The following is an 18,588-nucleotide window of genomic DNA, read 5'->3' as shown; positions in this document are numbered from 1 at the left end:
CATCTGTGTTTATGTGTCTGTGTTTTAAATGTGTGTTACATTTTTGCAAGTGGGCAGGCACATGTGTGTGTGTGTTTGCACACATGTACATTTGGACTGTCCTACATGCAGAAGACTGAGGTTGGTGTCAGGAATCATCCTCCATTGTCCTCTTTACTGAGTCAGGAGCTGTCAGTCAAACACAGAGCACATCACCATGGCTAATCTCACTGTCTAGTTCCTCTAGGGATAGCTGTCCCTGGCTTCTGAGGCTGGAATTACAGGCAAGCTGCCAATAGGTATTTAAGTGAGTTGGGACTCACACTTGGAGGCAAAGCACTTTAACCACTGAGCCATCTCCCCATCCATGATTTATTAATCTTCAGTGCCACCCGGTAACAAGAAAATCCCTCATATAATATCAGATTTCAAAACAAAATGGAGGTCACCAGTGACCCCCAGCATGTCCTCTGTCTGTGAGTGACCAATTTTCTCTACAGAAGCCCCCCCCCCCAGAGGAAGCTGCATAAAAGGCTTTCTTCCTGATATTTTATCTTTGATTGAATAAACTAGTCTGAGCACCATAAGCTTTAAACTATATTTTCTTTATATTTCAAAGACAAAAAAAGAAATTTAGAAGTTTTCTAAACAGAATAGGAAAGACATCAGAGAGCTGTGTGGAGGTAGTGCACACCTTTAAATCCCACCCGCCACTTCAGAGGCAGAAGCAGGTGGATCTCTTGTCTACAGAGAGAGGAAAGTAAGTTCTACACAGAGAAATCCTGTATCAGGGTTGGTGGGGAGCAACATCAGAACGAAGTGGTGAGCCAGAAAAAAATCATTTTATTTCTCAATATCTATCTACCCTGACATTTGAAATACACAACTTAATTTCTTTACACCTGGATTCCCCTTTCAATAGAGGATGGAATCCTGGTTTCCTCAAAAGCTGTCATTGCATTTACAGAGAAGCATGTTTACCTTCTATTATGTACCAGTTGCACCTGTAAGTGTGGAGACGCCATCTGTATGGGGCACAGAGTAAGAGTCATGACCTCGAATGGATCTCCCAAGGCAACCAAGTGGTGCATTCCCTTCAAGAAAAAAATGATGAGGATCTAGAAAACACCATATTGAGTGAGATGACCCAGACTCAGAAAGACAAATATCATATGTACTCACTCATAAGTGGCTTTTAGACATAAAACATAGAAAAACCAGCCTACAATTCACAATCCCAGAGAACCTAGACAACAATGAAGACCCTAAGAGTGGCATACATGGATCTCATCTATATGGGAAGTAGAAAAAGACAAGATCTTCTGAGTAAATTGGGAGTGTAGGGATCATGGGAGAGGGCAGAAGAGACGGGGAGAGGAAGTGAGGGGAGGGAAGAAAAATATATAGCTCAATAAAACCAATAAATATGAAAAGAAAAAATGATGACATCATTACTTCCAGTCTCAACTCTGCACGTTTATTTACATCACTTTGCCCGCAGGAAAGGAAGGGTCTCCTAGGAACTAGAATATAAAGTACAAAGGACCACTCTTGGGCACACGTAAGTTATAAAAGTGGCCTTAATAAGTTTTACACTAAATAAAGATTACTTTTGGAATAAGGCCAAGGTTAGGGAGGCATTCAAGTCCCATGAGAAAGTTAATGCGCAGGAATGAAACCATCAGTTACAGCAATGACCTTCCCTGCTGGTGGGCACAGGTAGAACAAAGGACCCTAAACTGTCCTGGTCCATGTTTGGGATTTGTTCAGGCAAACAGAACTCTCAGTGCTAAGCATCATTTCTTCTATTCTCGTCTAACAAGAGATTTAAGAAAGAGAAACAAGAGACTTGGTCTGGGTGTCAGAAGTTGGTTCCCTTCCAGGACACAGCCTGGCACTTTGGGAAAATGAAAATTAGTCAGGAGATGTGGGGAGCCCCATATACAGAAACTTAGTTGCTCATTTTCTCACCTCACATCCTTCCTCTCAAAATAATTAAATCTTAATTAAGTTTGAAATTACTTCTGAGCAAGACAGATGTAGTAATTGTGGAAAGAGGGAACCTGTACTTCAGGGACCGGGGCTCTGCAGAGGCCTTCCTTCCCCTGACACTGTAACAACATGAAACTTGAAGTCTGTAATACCTGATGCAAGCCTAGAGCCCCACAAGTCCTGACAATACAAATATTACCAGGCAAGTGTCCCCCTCCCAGAGCTGCTCCAGATCCTGTCTGCACCACAGAGAGCCAGGTGAGTACATGGAGGTAAGATCTTCAGTCCCCTCTGCTGTGCCATGGAGAGTTTCATTAAAGCAGAAGATTCTCTCTGACTAATCCAGGGAGCAGGTGCCAGGCTCTGTGATCCTCAGGACCTCCACTTTCCTTCTGACCCTGACAAAGCTGGTCCCTGGCTCCAGAAAGATCAAAAGAGACTAGTTCCTGGAGATACAGAGATGGAACAGAAAGGCTGAGGCATCCTCAGGCTGGAGTATCATAACAGAGCTCTGGCAGAGTCTTTGCCTAAGGTTAGCTTCTTGCCTTTTTAAAAAGGAATCAATAAGTTATAAAAAATTTCCCATAGACAACCAAAATCTTGTGACAGGAACTGGAGAGATGGCTCAGTGGTTAGGAGCACTTGCTGCTCTCCCACAGAACCTGGGTTTGTCCCAGCACCTACATGATAGCTCACAAGCATCTGAAACTGTAGTCCTACGAGATCTGATGACTTCTGGCCTCCACAGGCACCAGGTATGCAGGTATTGCACATACATACATGTCGACAAAACACATACAAAATGGTAAAAAAAAAAATTCAAAATAAAAAGCACAACTTTGAGACGGGAGGATAGTACTCCTGTGATGTCAGCAGTAGGGAAATGAGCCAGGAAGATTATATGCTTAAGGCATTTTCATATTTCAAAGTGTTTTCTTTCACAATGACTTGATAAGTCCTAAACCCATTTATGGTAAACTTGAAGGTCTTTGTTAAAGTTCCTTGATTCTGTCACATAATATTATACATACTTGTAAGTCGATTTTACTCTTTGTATGCCTGACAAGTGTGAAGTATAAACTACTAGAGTTGCCATTACCATCTTGAGACTTCCTGCTGTAAAGGCTCCAGGCTGTGGAGTACTACATCCTGATACGGCTCATCTTCGTTTTATCTCAATGTAAGCAACAAGGAACAGTAATCTTATTAATTGGCATGGAAGAAATCACTAATATAACTCAGGGTTCTGGGATTGTAACAGAATATGGTATTCTTTGTCTCTGTAAATAGAAATCACACCTTTTAAACTAAAACATTCCACAAGCTAATTTAGGAGATGAGCCACCTCTACCTCCCTGTGAATCTTCAGTTAGAAAACAGAAATCACTTTTAAGATGTCCCAAAGCTGGCTTCAAATAGGACTCAGAGCTTTAAAGTTTGGAGAGAAGAAAAGAGCGTTAGCAAGTGGGAACTTCAACAAACAGAAAACATGAAATATTTTTCATTAGGACTAGAGGCAAAAAGATCACAGGGATTTTACAGATTCTAATCTCTAAGTAAATATTTCATGATTGTTCTAAATGTGCTAATGAAGGTAGTTATGCTGGTATGCTTGCTATTAATATCTGGAGCATATTCTATTATTTACAGACATATAGACGGTTATCGTGAATTCTGGGATTCAATGATACAGGAGATAATTACCCCTCTGTCAGAGGAGCAGTCGAAAGGCAATAACTAACATCTCTTGAGTCATGAGGCAGTATGAATTCACAATGTCACACGAGTCACAGGTGAGATCAGACATGATATTTAAAGCAATCCTGCGAGTTTAACAGGAGAGAGCAAGGGGAACAGAGGCATTCCAAGTACTCAGAACACACAAACTCACGAAATATCGAGATTCCTCTTATTCTAGAAAAGGTGCCAAAGAAATGAGAATGGCGCTCCCAGACATGAAGAATAGCATCCTGCCGACGTCTCAGTTCTGGATCAGCTCAGACTGATGTAGAACAAAGCAGCCTGCCTGATAAACAGGTTGGAAAAGAAACAGGAGGAGAAGCAGGCTGCAGAGCTGCTGCTTACAAGGCCCCGCAGAGGCAAATGACACCATGGCCTCTGAGATGGGGGAATCCCTGCTCTCAGCAGTATGCACCAACACACCGTGCTATATGTAGCCATTACCGAGGACTCGTAACTCAAAAATCACTCATTTCGTAGCAGCACATAATACTTCGTTAACCCCTTTCCCGTCCACATCATCATTATCCCCTGGTCCAGAACTATCCCAAACTCCTTTAGATGTCCTGAGGGCACTCACTGGGTCGCAGATTCCCCGAAGACATCCACTGAGATCACAGCTCCCAAGATACCTCTAGATGCCCTCCCTGGTTGCAACCTGGTAGTTACATGAGTTTTTAACCCAACAGTCTTTTCCAGGATGTCTTTCAATGATTCAGCTTTAACTGTTGAACCCTATGTAGAAAAGTTATTCACTATGACTTGACATTGGGAACTATTAAATATATATATATATATATATATATATATATATATATATATATGAAGTGAAATCACAGAATGGGTCATCTCAAGAAATTTAAAAGGAGAAATCCAAATTATAAAGCTTTGAAACCAAATGCAAACCTGGGAGTGGTTATACTAAGCAAGATACACATGAGAAAGGAATATTAAAGGAGGGGGCAGTGTGGAGGGTAAAGTTAGCAGATCTGAGAGATGTTACAGGTGTTGACCCAGCAGTGTTTCCCAGTGTCTGTGTGTTGTGAGGAAGGCAGACAGGGTCAGCAAGAGCCTCAGGCTTTAGGAATTGGGGAGGAAATATGAAATAGAATGAGAAACAAGGAAGAAATTGTGGTTGAAGAAACTTTGAGTTCAATTCAGCTATGCTGAGAATTAACAAGGATAATACACACACACACACACACACACACTTAAACAAGTCAAATTTGCTAGAGTAGAGCTCAAAACTGAAAGTCTCCTTTAAAACTTTAGATTTTGAACAGTAGTAACCAAATGATGTGTGTTAGAGCACACACAATATCCCAGAGTCCGCGGTGGGAAAAAGAGGGTTTTCAAGGACTAATCTGCAACATTACATGTGTCCACCGCTGCCTCTTGCACACTAGAAAAGGCTATTGTGAAAAGTGTGCTTTTCAGGTCCATGTCTAACATCTCTAATGCTTTCTTGAAAAATGTTTGCAGCCTGGAATGCAAATTTTTCTACCTAGGAAGGAAGAAATGGTTTTGAAATTTACTAAGCAAATAGTTTTTCTCTTCATGACTGTGTTTGGTACTCTGGGGAACATTTCTGTTTCTGTGAATTATATGTTCAGTTGGTGGAGGAGCACTGAGAAGAAACCCGTACACCTTATTCTCATCCACTTGGCTTTTACAAACATCATAATCCTTCTTGCAAAAGGATTGCCAAACACAATGGTAGCTTTTGGTTTGAGAAACTTCCTAGATGACATAGGATGTAAGATCATTGTTTACTTGGAGAGGGTGGCCCGTGGACTCTCCATCTGCACCAGCAGTCTCCTCACTGTGGTCCAGGCCATCATCATCAGTCCCAGAGCATCTGGGTGGAGGAGGCTCAGACCACAGTCTGCATGGCACATCCTTCCATTCTTTTCATTCTTTTGGGTACTCAACGCTTTATTAGCTATGAACCTAATCCATTCCGTCACAAGTATAAACCTGAATATATCACAGCTTAAGAATGGTTACAGCTATTGTCATTTTATGCTAGAAAGTCAGAAAACAAAATGGATTATTCTCCCTCTCATGGTACTGAGAGATGCTGTGTTTCAGGGAGCCATGGGAGGAGCCAGTGGCTACATGATACTTCTTCTCCACAAGCACCACCAGCATGTCCTCTACCTTCAGAACTCCAAGCTTCTCTACAGAACTCCCCCTGAGCTGAGAGCTGCTCAGAGTGTCCTCCTTCTGATGCTCTGTTTTGTTTTATTCTATTGGACTGACTGTGCTTTTTCTCTATTTTTAAGTCTCTCTTTAGGAAACAATTCTGAGATGATAATTGTTCGAGAATTTCTGGTCCTTGGTTATGCAATCTTCAGCCCCCTTGTGCTGATTCACAGGGATGGACTTTTGGCTGAGTGTTGGCATACTCACTGGAAGAAATTGAGAAATTGTCTTTTTCATTTATCTGTTTAATAAGCATGAAAGAATTCTCAGCGCTGTAATACTGTGCGTAAGACGAAATCCAAGCAAAACACTTTAAACGTGTTTTTATTCTTAAACAGTAATCCTGGTGACTCATAGCCTTGACTTGAGTAAGATTTAAGCAAATTACATCGATAGCCTTCCAGCTAGGCACCCCAGATAAGGAGCTTTGATTGCAGATTGTGAAAATGGTTTTCTCAGGACTGTGATTCCAGTAGGATATGTGAGAACAAATTAGGTAAATTTTATCAAGAGAACTAGAATATCTCTCTTTTCTGACAGGAATTTCTTATCTTAGCTCTATAGCCACAGGAACATTTGTTCTTTGAGAATTTTATCAGGGAAAATGTTATATATTATAAAATTGTACCTAGGTGTTCTGGAAGAGCACACAGTGCTCTTAAGTACAAAGCCATCTCTCTCGTGTCTCTCCCGAACTTTCTACTACGAAAATTTACACAAAAGAATCAATAACTCTTATTTTTGCAATTATTGTCATTTTTTCACTTTTGATCCCAAGTAAACAATACTTCTGAAAATGAGGGAAAATGTAGTTTCCTAAACACAATGATTAGTTTCCTAAGCACAAAAAAAAGAAGGTTAATAATTATCCTGCCATAGAAAGGAATTGTAAGGAAATGATGAAGAATCAAAACACCTTCGTCTAGGATGACAGGTAGTGTGCAATTTCAGTCAATAGGATCCATTGACACCAATGCACTGAGACATTTCATGGGTGCATGAGGACTTTCTACGGGAAAATAGATTATAGACCGTGTGATGATAGGATAATGGATGCACAGGAAAGTTTCAGTCTAGATCTTCCCATAACTGCTGCAATGATGAAAATGTGAATTCCTCTTTTTTCAGTATGGATAAATCAATGAGTTTTCAAGCAGAGAGGACTTATCTGTAGCTGCCCTTTGTAGGGATGTGGACTCTCCACAGCACTATCCATTTCTCTGTCTCCAAAGAACTGCAAGAGGATTTGATTCTACTTTAATTTAATTGACAGTTTCTGCAATTGGATTCATGCAACAAGGCACTGGGTAGAGAATACGGTTCTAGTTATCAGCTATTGAATGAACCCATTACGAAAAATTCTTACTGATAGATAACTTATTATACAACCTCTAAACAGAAAACTCTAGAATTGTCAGAGACATATTTATACCCTATTTGAAAACAGCATTTCTATCACCTCTGGCGAGAACCCCTGTACACATTTGGGTACATCATGGTTCAGTTTTACAATGGTGAGTACATATTTATTTTGTGTGTGGTTGCACAAAAAAAAATTGTTAGCAATTTCTGTTATAATTTTATCTTATAGTTCCTTAAACTAGTTTCTAGTATAACTATTACTTTGCAGTGTGAATATATAAATATTATTTATCTTAGTCTCATGGTTTTCGTCTTAAAAGCCTTAAATGTATCTATCAATAAGACTAGACCACACAAGCACTTTCTAAATCAGTTTCTGAGAACCGACTCACAAGGAAATGATATGAGAACCTAGGGGTGGGTGAAGAACAATGTGTAAAATCTGAACCACAAGAGAAGATTGCTGAGCATTAAGAATAGACAGGAGATGCTTGACCATTGATCCAGCATCAGGCAGAATAGACTGGATTTGGAGTTTCTTAACTTGGTGCCACTTTGGGCTTCTCTCCAGAAAAGCAAAATTGAATCAAAATTAAAATGGCTCTAACGCTATATGTAGAAAATAAATAAAACTAAGGGAAATGCTAAGTTAAAATTGTTGCAAATCTACATGTGTAAGGAACAGAATTTGAAAATATAGAATTTATAGTAGTTTCATCAAGTGACTTTCATTTTCTTCTCTTCATAGATTTTGTTGCCAGTAAAATAAAAATAAGAACATGAATCTCGCAGTGATTATTGCCTCCAAAACCTTTCATAATGTTTGAACAAATGATAACTAAAAAAAAAATGCTTGAAATCAGGTACCTTCACATCAAAGCGTTTTGGCAGGTGTGGGTGTGCATGCCTGCTATCTCAGGACTCGGGGTTAAGAAAGGGGGGAAGGGGAGGGTAGAGGATAAAGGAGGAAGAGGAGAAGGAGGTGGAGGCAGAGCTGGGGCAATGACTCTCTCAGCAATGTGCTTGCTGTGCCTGCCTGAGAACCTGAGTTCAGATCACTAAGTTCCATGGGGAATAAAAGAAGCCAGGCATAATGATATGAGCATCTCTAGCACTGAGAAGGTGTCATAGGAAAGACCCTGCCAGCTCACGGGACAACTACCCAATCTATCAGCTCTGAGGGAGATCCTGTTTCAGAAGACAAAGCGTAGAGGGTGGGTGAGATGACCACCAAGCCTGATGAAACAAGTTCAGTCCTTGGCACCCATATAGTGTAAGGACAGAAATTACTCCCCTAAGTTCCCCTCTGCCCTCCATGTGCATGCTATATACACACAAATGTGAACCAAAAATAGTGATAAGGTGGAGAGTGATAGTGGAAGATGACACCAGATATCAACTCCATATTTACAGAGAGAGAGAGGAGAGAGAGAGAGAGAGAGAATATGCAAATCTTCAGCAGGAAACTATTAAGTCCACACCCAGGCACATTGTAAATCACTAAAAATTAAAACAATAAATAAATTTTTGAAAGTGTCCTTGGAGAAACACGAGACTACTTATAAATAAATATAGGCCGGGCGGTGGTGGCGCACGCCTTTAATCCCAGCACTCGGGAGGCAGAGGCAGGCGGATCTCTGTGAGTTCGAGTCCAGCCTGGTCTACAAGAGCTAGTTCCAGGACAGGAACCAAAAGCTACAGAGAAACCCTGTCTCGAAAAATCCAAAATAAATAAATAAATATAGATTAACAAATAACATTGGCATCTTCACAAGGTAATCTGAATTTTATACAAAACCTTCATTGATCACCTTTCCTTGTGAAGCCTCAACTCAGATTGGTGGGGAACAGTGAACTATTACCTTTAAAACTACAGTACACCTTTACAAACCAGTGCCAGGGCTGGAGAGATGTCTCAGTGGTTAAGCGCACTGAATACTCTCTTCCATAGGACCCTGTTTCAATTCCCAGCACCCACAGGCACCTCACAACGGTCTGTACTCCATTCCTAGGGGCTCTGATACCTTCTTCCAACTTCCAGACATGGCATGCAAACAGTACACAGATACACATGCAAATAGTCACAAACATAATATGAAAATCTAAAAAAATTCTAAAAACAAATGTCATTTTAGACTAGTGTCCTATTGAATCTGAAAGGTCTAAATGAGTTCATTTCTCACCACAAAGTAACCTAAGAATTGAGTGCAGTTCTTTTGTGCAAGAAGGGAAGAATTGATTGACAGTACGTATTTGTGGCAGTATCTTTGAAAGGGAATCTGGCTTCACCCTCTATGAGCTATGAGACTCAACATTGACTCATATCTGGGAACTCACTGATGAATAGTTCTAGTGTTTCAAGTCAGATGAATCTAGAACTGGTGAGTTCCATATATATTTCATACAGAACTCAGGTAGAAGTCTAGGCCACTCGAGTTTTACAGTTATCAGATACCATGATCAGTTGATTAAAATACAAAAGTGTTCTCTGTATTCAATCATTCTGATCACTGTTATTTTCATGACCGTAACAACCTTCTCTATGGTGAGTAAGTCTAATCATTTGTTCCCTATCCCCTCGGAATCAGATGGGCACAGTTTGACAGAAGATTCCATGTCAACTGCAGAGCCCCTGCAGAGAGCTCATCAAAACACTGAGGCTGTCTGCTCTCATTAAATGATTTCTCACAGCCACAGTGCAAGGCTGTGGACTGCTAAAATTATACGGTGTATAAAGTGATGCTCTGACACATGTGTATACACATGTGTCCCCACATACACAAGCACATTGTGGATTGTTAAAAAATAATTGATCAAGATCTGGAGAGAGATAGCTCAGAGGTTAAGAGCACTGACTGGTCTTCCAGAGGACCTGAGTTCAATTCCCACCAAACATGGTGGCTCACAACCATCTATAATGAGATCTGGTGCTCTCTTGTGACATGCAGGCAAACATGCTGTATATATCTATATAACAAATAAATATTAAAAATAAATAAACGATCAACATGTTTACAGGTTTGTTGTCTCTTTTCACAATGCTAACTAACGTGTGCGTAAACTAGATTCATCATCTTTGACTCTTTGAATCTCTTTGAATCTTTCTCCCCCCTCTTCAAACATTTAGAACCATGTAATACTGATCTTTGAAGGATTCCACATAGATTATGTGAACTCACTGAAGCCAGAAGCCTTATGAAGAAACCGGCTAAATATCAAGTGAACAATGGGTTAGTTAAGCTGAAATACATGAATATCTGGGAAGAAACCTACAACTGCCATTTTCCTAAATCAGCATTGCTTTAAATTGTGTTCCAAATACTTGTGCTCATACCAACAGATAAATATAGCCTCACCCACTGTGGTGGCTTGAATAAAAACAGCCCCCGCAGGCTCATAGGGAGTGACATTATTTGAAAATATTAGGGCATGTGACCTTGTTAGAGTCGGTGTGGTCTCTTTTTGGACGAAGTGTGTCACTAAAGGTGGGCTTTCATGCTTCAGAAGCAAGCCAGGGCCAGTGTCACCCTCTTCCTGCTGCCTACTTATCTGGATGTAAAACTCCCAGATACCTCTTCAGCCACATATCTGACTACATGATACCCTGCTTCCTATCATGACAATAATGGACTAAAGCTATGAACTGTAAGCCAGTCCCAATTAAATGTATTCCTTTATAAAAGTTGCTATGGTCATTGCAAAAAACCTAAAACCCTAAATAAGAAACTCCTCATCATACACACACACACATGTGTGTGTATGTATGTATATGTATATATATATATGTATATACATATGAAGTGCCCAGTTTCAACTGATAAATCCACAATACGTCCCCTACATCCAAGGTTCAAGGAATTTTTAAGAAGCAGGGGCAAAAAGATTGTGTCAGAGGACCAGCACACCTGCTGAGAGATAGTGCCTTCTGAACATGACAGGGATAAACCCATGAAGCCTCACAATATGTTTGCCTGCACAAGACTGCACATTGGCCACACCAGTAGAGATGTCAGCATAGACCAGAGGAAATTTCTCACAAGACCTCACCCTGCCTTTCCTCTTGGTAATGCAACAAGAGAATCCCATCTTGAAATACACAGAAGGCAGGGACAATGCCATCTTGATGGACTCTGTCATTACCAACTGTACCTACTTGTTCTCCACCAAGTAGTGACAATATTGACCCCTGCTGGAAAGACAGGTAGAATTAGTGGGAATGTACTAAGATTTTCAAAGATAAACTCTAACTCAATATCAAATAAGGGACACACAATTTTGCAGAACACGGTTTATCCTAAATTCACCTAGTAATTTGGCTACATGAGTAAATTTACTGCCTCCATCAATAATTCCGTCAATAACCTTGTCGTACGTACTGACCGTTGATATGGGACAGGATTCGTCTTTCACATGGAATTCCATTGGGTTTGGGGGTGTCCCAGTTGTTGTTTAAAGAAGGAAGCAATCACTCATGAAAGACTTTGAAACATCAAGGTGCCTACAGTAAGGAGAAGCCCTCTCTCCCCAGTGTGTATCTGAGACTTTCTCAGAAAGTGGAATCCCCAGAGAGTGATGGCATGGGTCATATTCTCACGTGTGGAGCAGGTCAAGGGAAGGAACAGGACATTGCTTTTTCTGTTCCTGGAAAGCAAGTCTCCTTCTTTTACAGAACTTGGTGAAGGTGAAGAGAGGACTGGAGACAGAGGGGACTTGAGACACAGAACCTGGCAGCTGCTCTCCTCCTCACTTCATGTCCTTCTGTTAAGGTAATTAAACTCAAGACTGTATCTTCAAGGATCATTTCCATAGTTTGTTGTATAAAGTAATTAAATTCCAATTAAGACTGAAACAGCTTCTAGAGCAAAGCTAGGTAGTAATTGTGGAGGGAGGGAGAGAGTTGTACTCCAGGGACAAGATTCTGCAGAGGGCTTCCTTCTCCCCTACACACTGAGAACAGAAAACTGAAGCCCAGTGACAGTTCTTGTTATTGAGAACAAGAACTCTATAAATCCAGAAGATTCAAATACAACCCTAGAAGGCTCCCCCAGCCAGAGACTGAACCCAGCCAGAGACGGGCTTACACGGCAGCCGCTGCTCTGAGCACACCTAACCATTCTTTAATAGTCTTCCCTGGGCTGGAAATTTTCCCTCAGAAGCACGTTAGCTGGTTTTTCTTTGACTGTGAGGCACAGGGCTTGATGAGCCTGATCTCCACAGGTATGTGCTATGGGCTGGAAAGATGGTTAAGTGCCAGGTTTCCATGCTTAGGAGCCAGTGCCTTTGGGGAGCTCAAGGAGTGTCTTTGCATGTGCTGACTCTTTCATTTGGGGGGAGAATAAGAGTTGATGCAAGAGCTTTTCCAGTTCCTAGGGGGAAAAAAGCAAAAACATTTCTCTTCTCTAAGCCTTTGCTTTCACCTGTAACATGACTAACACCATTATCAGTTCTCACAGGATTTCTTCACGGCATTTTTGTCTCTTATATATGGACAAACTTTGTCTTTGCCTGTTAAGATCTTAATTCCACAAATCCTTCCCCCTTACCCCCCACCGTGTGTGTGTGTATGTGTGTGTGTGTGTGTATGTGTCTTAATTGTTTTTCTGCACTCATCTTCAAAGTCTCTCCCAGTCTCATAGATAACATACTATACCTCTGAGTCAATTTCATCATTATATATCAGTATGAAGGAGAAAACTATTACTTGACCAGGTTATGAGTTAATGCAATCTATTGTAAGCTAGACTTAGTTTTATGAAGCATCAAGCACTGTTCCCATTTTTAGTTGGGAGAACTATGTCTGAAATGGGCACAGTTGCGTGCTTGGGTTGTTACATAACTCAGCATAAGCCATGGCCTTTTAAGTAGTCTCCAATTCAAGAGCTACTTAGGAATGTAATTCCCCACTTTGTCCCTTGCTACTGTTCAAATTGTTCGGTAAACAATCAATGGAAGTATTGTAATAGGTGTTTAAAGCTTACCCTAAACCTGTCTGGGGGCTTTGGGTCCTCACTAACATTAAGGTAGGGATCCTGGAAAGACAGAAAACACTAGACCCAAATCATAAAAACATAAAAGTATGTATTAATGACATGAGGATAGTGGGGAATAGTCTGAAATTTTTTTTTATGGTATCCATGTAACATATTTTATTTTGTAACAAGCAAAAAATGTTTCATTTTACTGGAGACTTAACCTGGGTCATTATCAGTTTTAATTTTTTTTATTTATTTTTATTTATTTTTCTTTTTTAATTTTTAATTAAAATTTCCACCTGCTCCCCGTTTCCCATTTCCCTCCCCTCCTCCCAAATATTGCCCGCTCCCCCCACTTCCCTCCCCCTATCCCCACTCCTCTTCTCCTCCCCCCACTCCATTCCCCCTCCCTCTCGATACTGAAGAGCAGTCCAAATTCCCTGCCCTGCGGGAAGACCAAGGTCCTTCTATCTACGTCCAGAAAGGTGAGCGTCCAAACAGGCTAAGCTCCCACAAAGCCAGTTCATGTATTAGGATCGAAACCTAGTGCCATTGTCCTTGGCTACTCATCAGTCTTCATTGACCGCCATGCTCAGAGAGTCCGGAATCAACCCATGCTTATTCAGTCCCAGACCAGCTGGCCTTGGTGGGCTCCCAATAAATCAGTTCCACTGTCACAGTGGGTGGGTGCATCCCTCGTGGTCCTGATTTTTTGCTCATGTTCTCCCTCCTTCTGCTCCTCATTTGGACCTTAAGAGCTCAGACCGTTGCTCCAAATTGAGACTCTGTCTCTACCTCGATCCATCGCCAGATGAAGGTTCTAAGGTGATATGCAAGATATTCATCAGTATAGGATAGGGTCATTTCAGGTTCCCTCTCCTTAGTTGCCCAAGGTACCAGCTGGGGACATATTCCTGGACACCTGCGAACCCCTCAAGAGTCAAGTCTCTTGCCAACCCTAAGATGGCTCCCTTAGATAGGATATATACTTCGCTGCTCCCGTATCCATCCTTCCTATATCCCAACCATCCCAATCCCCCGAGCTCCTCCCATCCTCCCCTTCTCATATTTCTCATCCCATTTCCCCTTTGCCCCATGCCACCTCACCCGCAAGTTCCCAGTTTTTGCCCTGCAATCTTGTCTACTTCCCCCTCTATTGGGAATATACCCAAGAGATGCCACATCAAATGACAAAAGTATCTGTTCAACTATGTTCATAGCAGCATTGTTTGTAATAGCCAAAACCTGGAAACAACCTAGATGCCCTTCAATGGAGGAATGGATGAAGAAAGTGTGGAATATATACATATTAGAGTACTACTCAGCAGTAAAAAACAATGACTTCTCGAATTTTGCGTGCAAATGGATGGAAATAGAAAACACTATCCTGAGTGAGGTATCCCAGACCCAAAAAGAGGAACATGGGATGTACTCACTCATAATCGGTTTCTAGCCATAAATAAAAGACATTAAGCATATAATGTGTGATCCTATAGAAGTCAAATAAGAAAGTGAACCCAAAGAAAATCATATAGTCATCCGCATGGAGAGGGGGAAATAGTCTGAAATTTTTTCTTTGGATTCTAGATCACTAACTAAATTTTTAATCAGCCCTAATTTGAACTTCCTTGTTATAACTGTTCTTACTGCCATGCCTGGTGTTTTAGTGCACTATGGACTGTGAATTTCAAATCACAGCATGCTTTGTTTAACGTGTGGCTACAGATTGTAACCTCTCATTCTGCAGCCACGGAAACTGAGGCTGAAAGAAGGTACCCGATGCTTCTACTCATGAGGCTGTGTCATTGCAGACTAAGGTACAAGTCAATGTTCACACAGTTCTTGCTGCCAGTGATCTTGAAGATAAAAGATAAAAGAAAGGCATAGTGACCTACACGTCTGGAGTATAAAGATATATGAATCAAAGACACAGTAAATAGAGACAGTACATAAAACAGGTCTTTGCCATGTTCATTTTAAAAGAAAAATCACATAGTAACAAAACAAAAGACATTACAGAAGAAGGAAAGTCTTGCACTCTGAAAACGGCTAATGTTGATGCTGTAAGATAGGGTTATTTTGTTTTGTTTTGGGAGGTGTTTAGGGTTTTCTTGGGGTAGAGGTTCAGACAAGGTCTTGTTATGTGACTATGGCTGACTTGAAACTCTCTGTGTTGGTCAGGCTGACTGTAATTGCAGTGAATCCCCAGTAATCCTCCTGCCTCACCCTTCTTCAAGTGCTGGGATTACAGACATGAGCCACCATGCTTGACACAATTTTTTACCAAAGTGTCTGTTCACTAGGTGTGCAGAAGGGAAAGAGGGGAAGGGAAGCTGCTGTTGGGAACTGAATCACAGGGGTGGTAACAAAATTCAATAGGAAAAGCAAGGTTGGTGAACACTTGACTTTATTTAAACACATGTTGAGGTTCAAAATACATGGAATATGTAAACATCTGAACATGTAATCTAATTTGCTAATATAGAAGTCTATTTGCTATTATAAGTATGCTTTGTAATTTCAAATATTTTTATGTTCTCCCACAGATCCCACTTCAGGTACAAGATGTCCCATAAAGACTAACAAGAGGAAAAAAAGAAAGTATAATTCTTTAGATAGAAAAATTGTTCCAATGCAAGTCGGGAACATCTTTTATATAACAGAAACACACTATGACATAAAGTATATTTTATAGATACACATCATTTCCTCAAACTCTGCTTGGAAGATCCAAAATTTTCTGCCCATGAAATTAGAAATGTTTTTGAATGTTGATGAAATAACAATATTTCTTCTTCTAACTGGACTTGGCACTATGGCCAATGTTTCTGTTTTTGTCAATCAAATACGCACTTTTGTGGGCTCTAGAAAGAAATCCATACACCTTATTCTCATCCACTTGGCTTTTACAAATATTATAATGCTTTTGCTCAAGGGCATGCAAATAACAATTGAAGCCTTAGGTCTGAGACACTTCTTAGGGGACTTAGGCTGTCACATTCTTCGTTATCTAAGAAGGGTGACCCGTGGACTCTCCATCTGCACCAGCAGTCTCCTCACTGTGGTCCAGGCCATCATCATGAGTCCCAGAGTCTCTTGGTGGAGGAGTCGTCTCAAACTGAGGTCTCCAGGGTATGTGCTTCTCTCCCTGCTTTTCTTTTGGATTCTCAATTCTGTGATCAGCATGAACATCCTCCATTCCTTCAGAAACAGAGGCACAAACACACTGCAACTGAGTAATGATAAATATTGTTATTTCAGAAAAGAAAGTCAGAAAACAAACAACATTTTTCTCATGCTCATGGTCCTAAGAGATACTGTGTTTCAGGGAGTCATGGGAGGCGCCAGTGGATACATGGTACTTCTTCTCCACAAGCACCACCAGCATATCCTCTACCTTCAGAACTCCAAGCTTCTCTACAGAACTCCCCCTGAGCTGAGAGCTGCTCAGAGTGCCCTCCTTCTGATGCTCTGTTTTCTTTTCTTCTACTGGACAGATTGTTTCGTTTCTTTACATTTATCTTTCTCTTGGAAGAATGACTCCTTAACAATGCATTTTCAAGAATTTCTGACCCTTGGTTATGCAGTTCTCAGTCCATGGATACTGATTCACAGGGATGGACATCTGACTAAATGTTGGCATGCTCAGTAAGATTTGAGAAGCCATGTTGTTCTGATCTCTTCAAAAAAAAGAAAAGGTTTCAAATGGCCATTAGTATTTTCTTTTACTTGTATTTATTTTTCAATCAAGTAAGAAAAGCTTAAGCAGGTAAAGATAGTCTCACACAGTAGAGCTGTGGCAAGCAGCCCGTATCTGACACAAAGATCCTAGGGGGCTAAAGGGACCCAGGGATCTTTTTTTTTTCTATTACATCATCTGTGAACATTTGATGTGAACTCTGCACAGACAGATAGAGGTCATTCAGTGTGAACTCTGCACAGACAGATGGAGGTCATTCAGTGTGAACTCTGCACAGACAGAGGTCATTCAGTGTGAATTCTGCTTAGATTGATGGAGGTCATTCAGTGTGAACTCTGCACAGACAGATGGAGGTCTCTCTCCACTGAGCTTCAGGTAGTGAAGATTTACAGAGTGATGTAACAGGAACCTGCACAAATTACTGTACTGAATCTCATTGACTCAGGAGCCTCATTTCTAGAACTAATCCTTCAGATATAGGTGTTCAGTAGAGAAATACAATTTGCAAATTATATATAACATTCCAAACACATTACCTAAATATCAAACAAGATGAGCAGTTGTTAGCTACTCGAAAATGTCCAGTCAGGACTGGGGGAGTGACTTCCTTTATGAACAAGGCTCAGGTTCAACCTCCAGAACCAAATCAGAGAGAAAAACACAACTGAAAACATATCCCTAGCTCCACACTTACAACAGAATGGCATTTAGGACTGGGGGAGTGTCACAGCAGGAAAAGGTACTATCACCCAAGGTGATAACCTGAGCTTGATCCCCAGTTCCCATGTGGTTAAAGTAAACCTCTGACCTCTGCATGTGTGCCATGACACGTGCATGCCCCACTCCCACAAATAAACGTAATTTGAAAAATTTTAAAGATTTTTGATACGATATTTATAAGATAATAAATAAGCTCAAAATGTATAGATATGGAATGAAATAGAATAAATAAAATAATAAAATAAATAAAGTAAAAATAATGGAATATAGTAATATCATTAACTAGATTTTCTTTCCATCATTTGCAAGAGTAAAATAGCTGTAAGAATTATTACACTGGAGAGAAACTAGAGTAGCAGAAGTTTAATAAGTACTTCCTTTTACCTCTCTGAGGTTTTTTTATTTTTAAAAACTATGAGGAAACTGAAAAGCTAAGCCAGCAGTAAACAGCACACACTGCTCTTGCATAGGACCCGTGTGTGAGTCCCAGTCCATAAAGTAGTTTACAGCTGCACACAGCTCCGGGTCAGGGGGATCTGGCACCTCTGGAATCCTCAGACATCTGTACTCCTCAGACATCTGTACTCATGTGCACAGACACATACACCTAACCAAAAATAAAAACAAGCATTCTGGCTACTGAAATGTAGCGCGTGCCATGGCGCCGTCATGTCGTGGGTGTGTTGGCACGGAGCCTGGGCGCCATTTGCTGTTCCATGTTAAACTTGGTAAACAACTTGTGCGAATGCGCGCATGCTCCCCCTTGCGCGGGGAGTCTTTCGATCTGGCCATTCGATCTGGCCAATCATAATTTAGCATGATCACTCCACAGGGACGGGGTCTTCTTGCCTCTCTCAATTCTCAAGTGTAAGCGCTCCAATAAAGTGTGTTCTGAGAAGAATCCTGTTGTGGTCGTCT

General features: G+C 40.8%; 2 protein-coding genes across 2 annotated transcripts; both read left to right on the top strand.

Annotated features, from left to right (window-relative positions):
• The first annotated feature begins 5,199 nt into the window (after positions 1-5,199).
• Positions 5,200-6,165, top strand: LOC130885663 (vomeronasal type-1 receptor 4-like). The gene has a single exon (XM_057787362.1). It carries the CDS (start codon positions 5,200-5,202, stop codon positions 6,163-6,165), a length of 966 nt encoding a protein of 321 aa, XP_057643345.1.
• A 9,831-nt stretch (positions 6,166-15,996) lies between these two features.
• LOC130885669 (vomeronasal type-1 receptor 4-like) lies at positions 15,997-17,095 on the top strand. Its single transcript, XM_057787368.1, has one exon. It carries the CDS (start codon positions 15,997-15,999, stop codon positions 16,900-16,902), a length of 906 nt encoding a protein of 301 aa, XP_057643351.1. The 3' UTR covers positions 16,903-17,095.
• Positions 17,096-18,588: the final 1,493 nt, after the last annotated feature.

This window comes from Chionomys nivalis, chromosome 13 (assembly GCF_950005125.1).
Source record: "Chionomys nivalis chromosome 13, mChiNiv1.1, whole genome shotgun sequence".
NCBI lineage: Eukaryota > Metazoa > Chordata > Mammalia > Rodentia > Cricetidae > Chionomys > Chionomys nivalis.
This window is presented reverse-complemented; position numbering and strand designations above follow the sequence as displayed.

Coding starts and splice junctions, on each gene's coding strand:
- LOC130885663 (XM_057787362.1), top strand. CDS start 5,200: ATGCAAATTTTTCTACCTAGGAAGGAAGAAATGGTTTTGAAATTTACT.
- LOC130885669 (XM_057787368.1), top strand. CDS start 15,997: ATGAAATTAGAAATGTTTTTGAATGTTGATGAAATAACAATATTTCTT.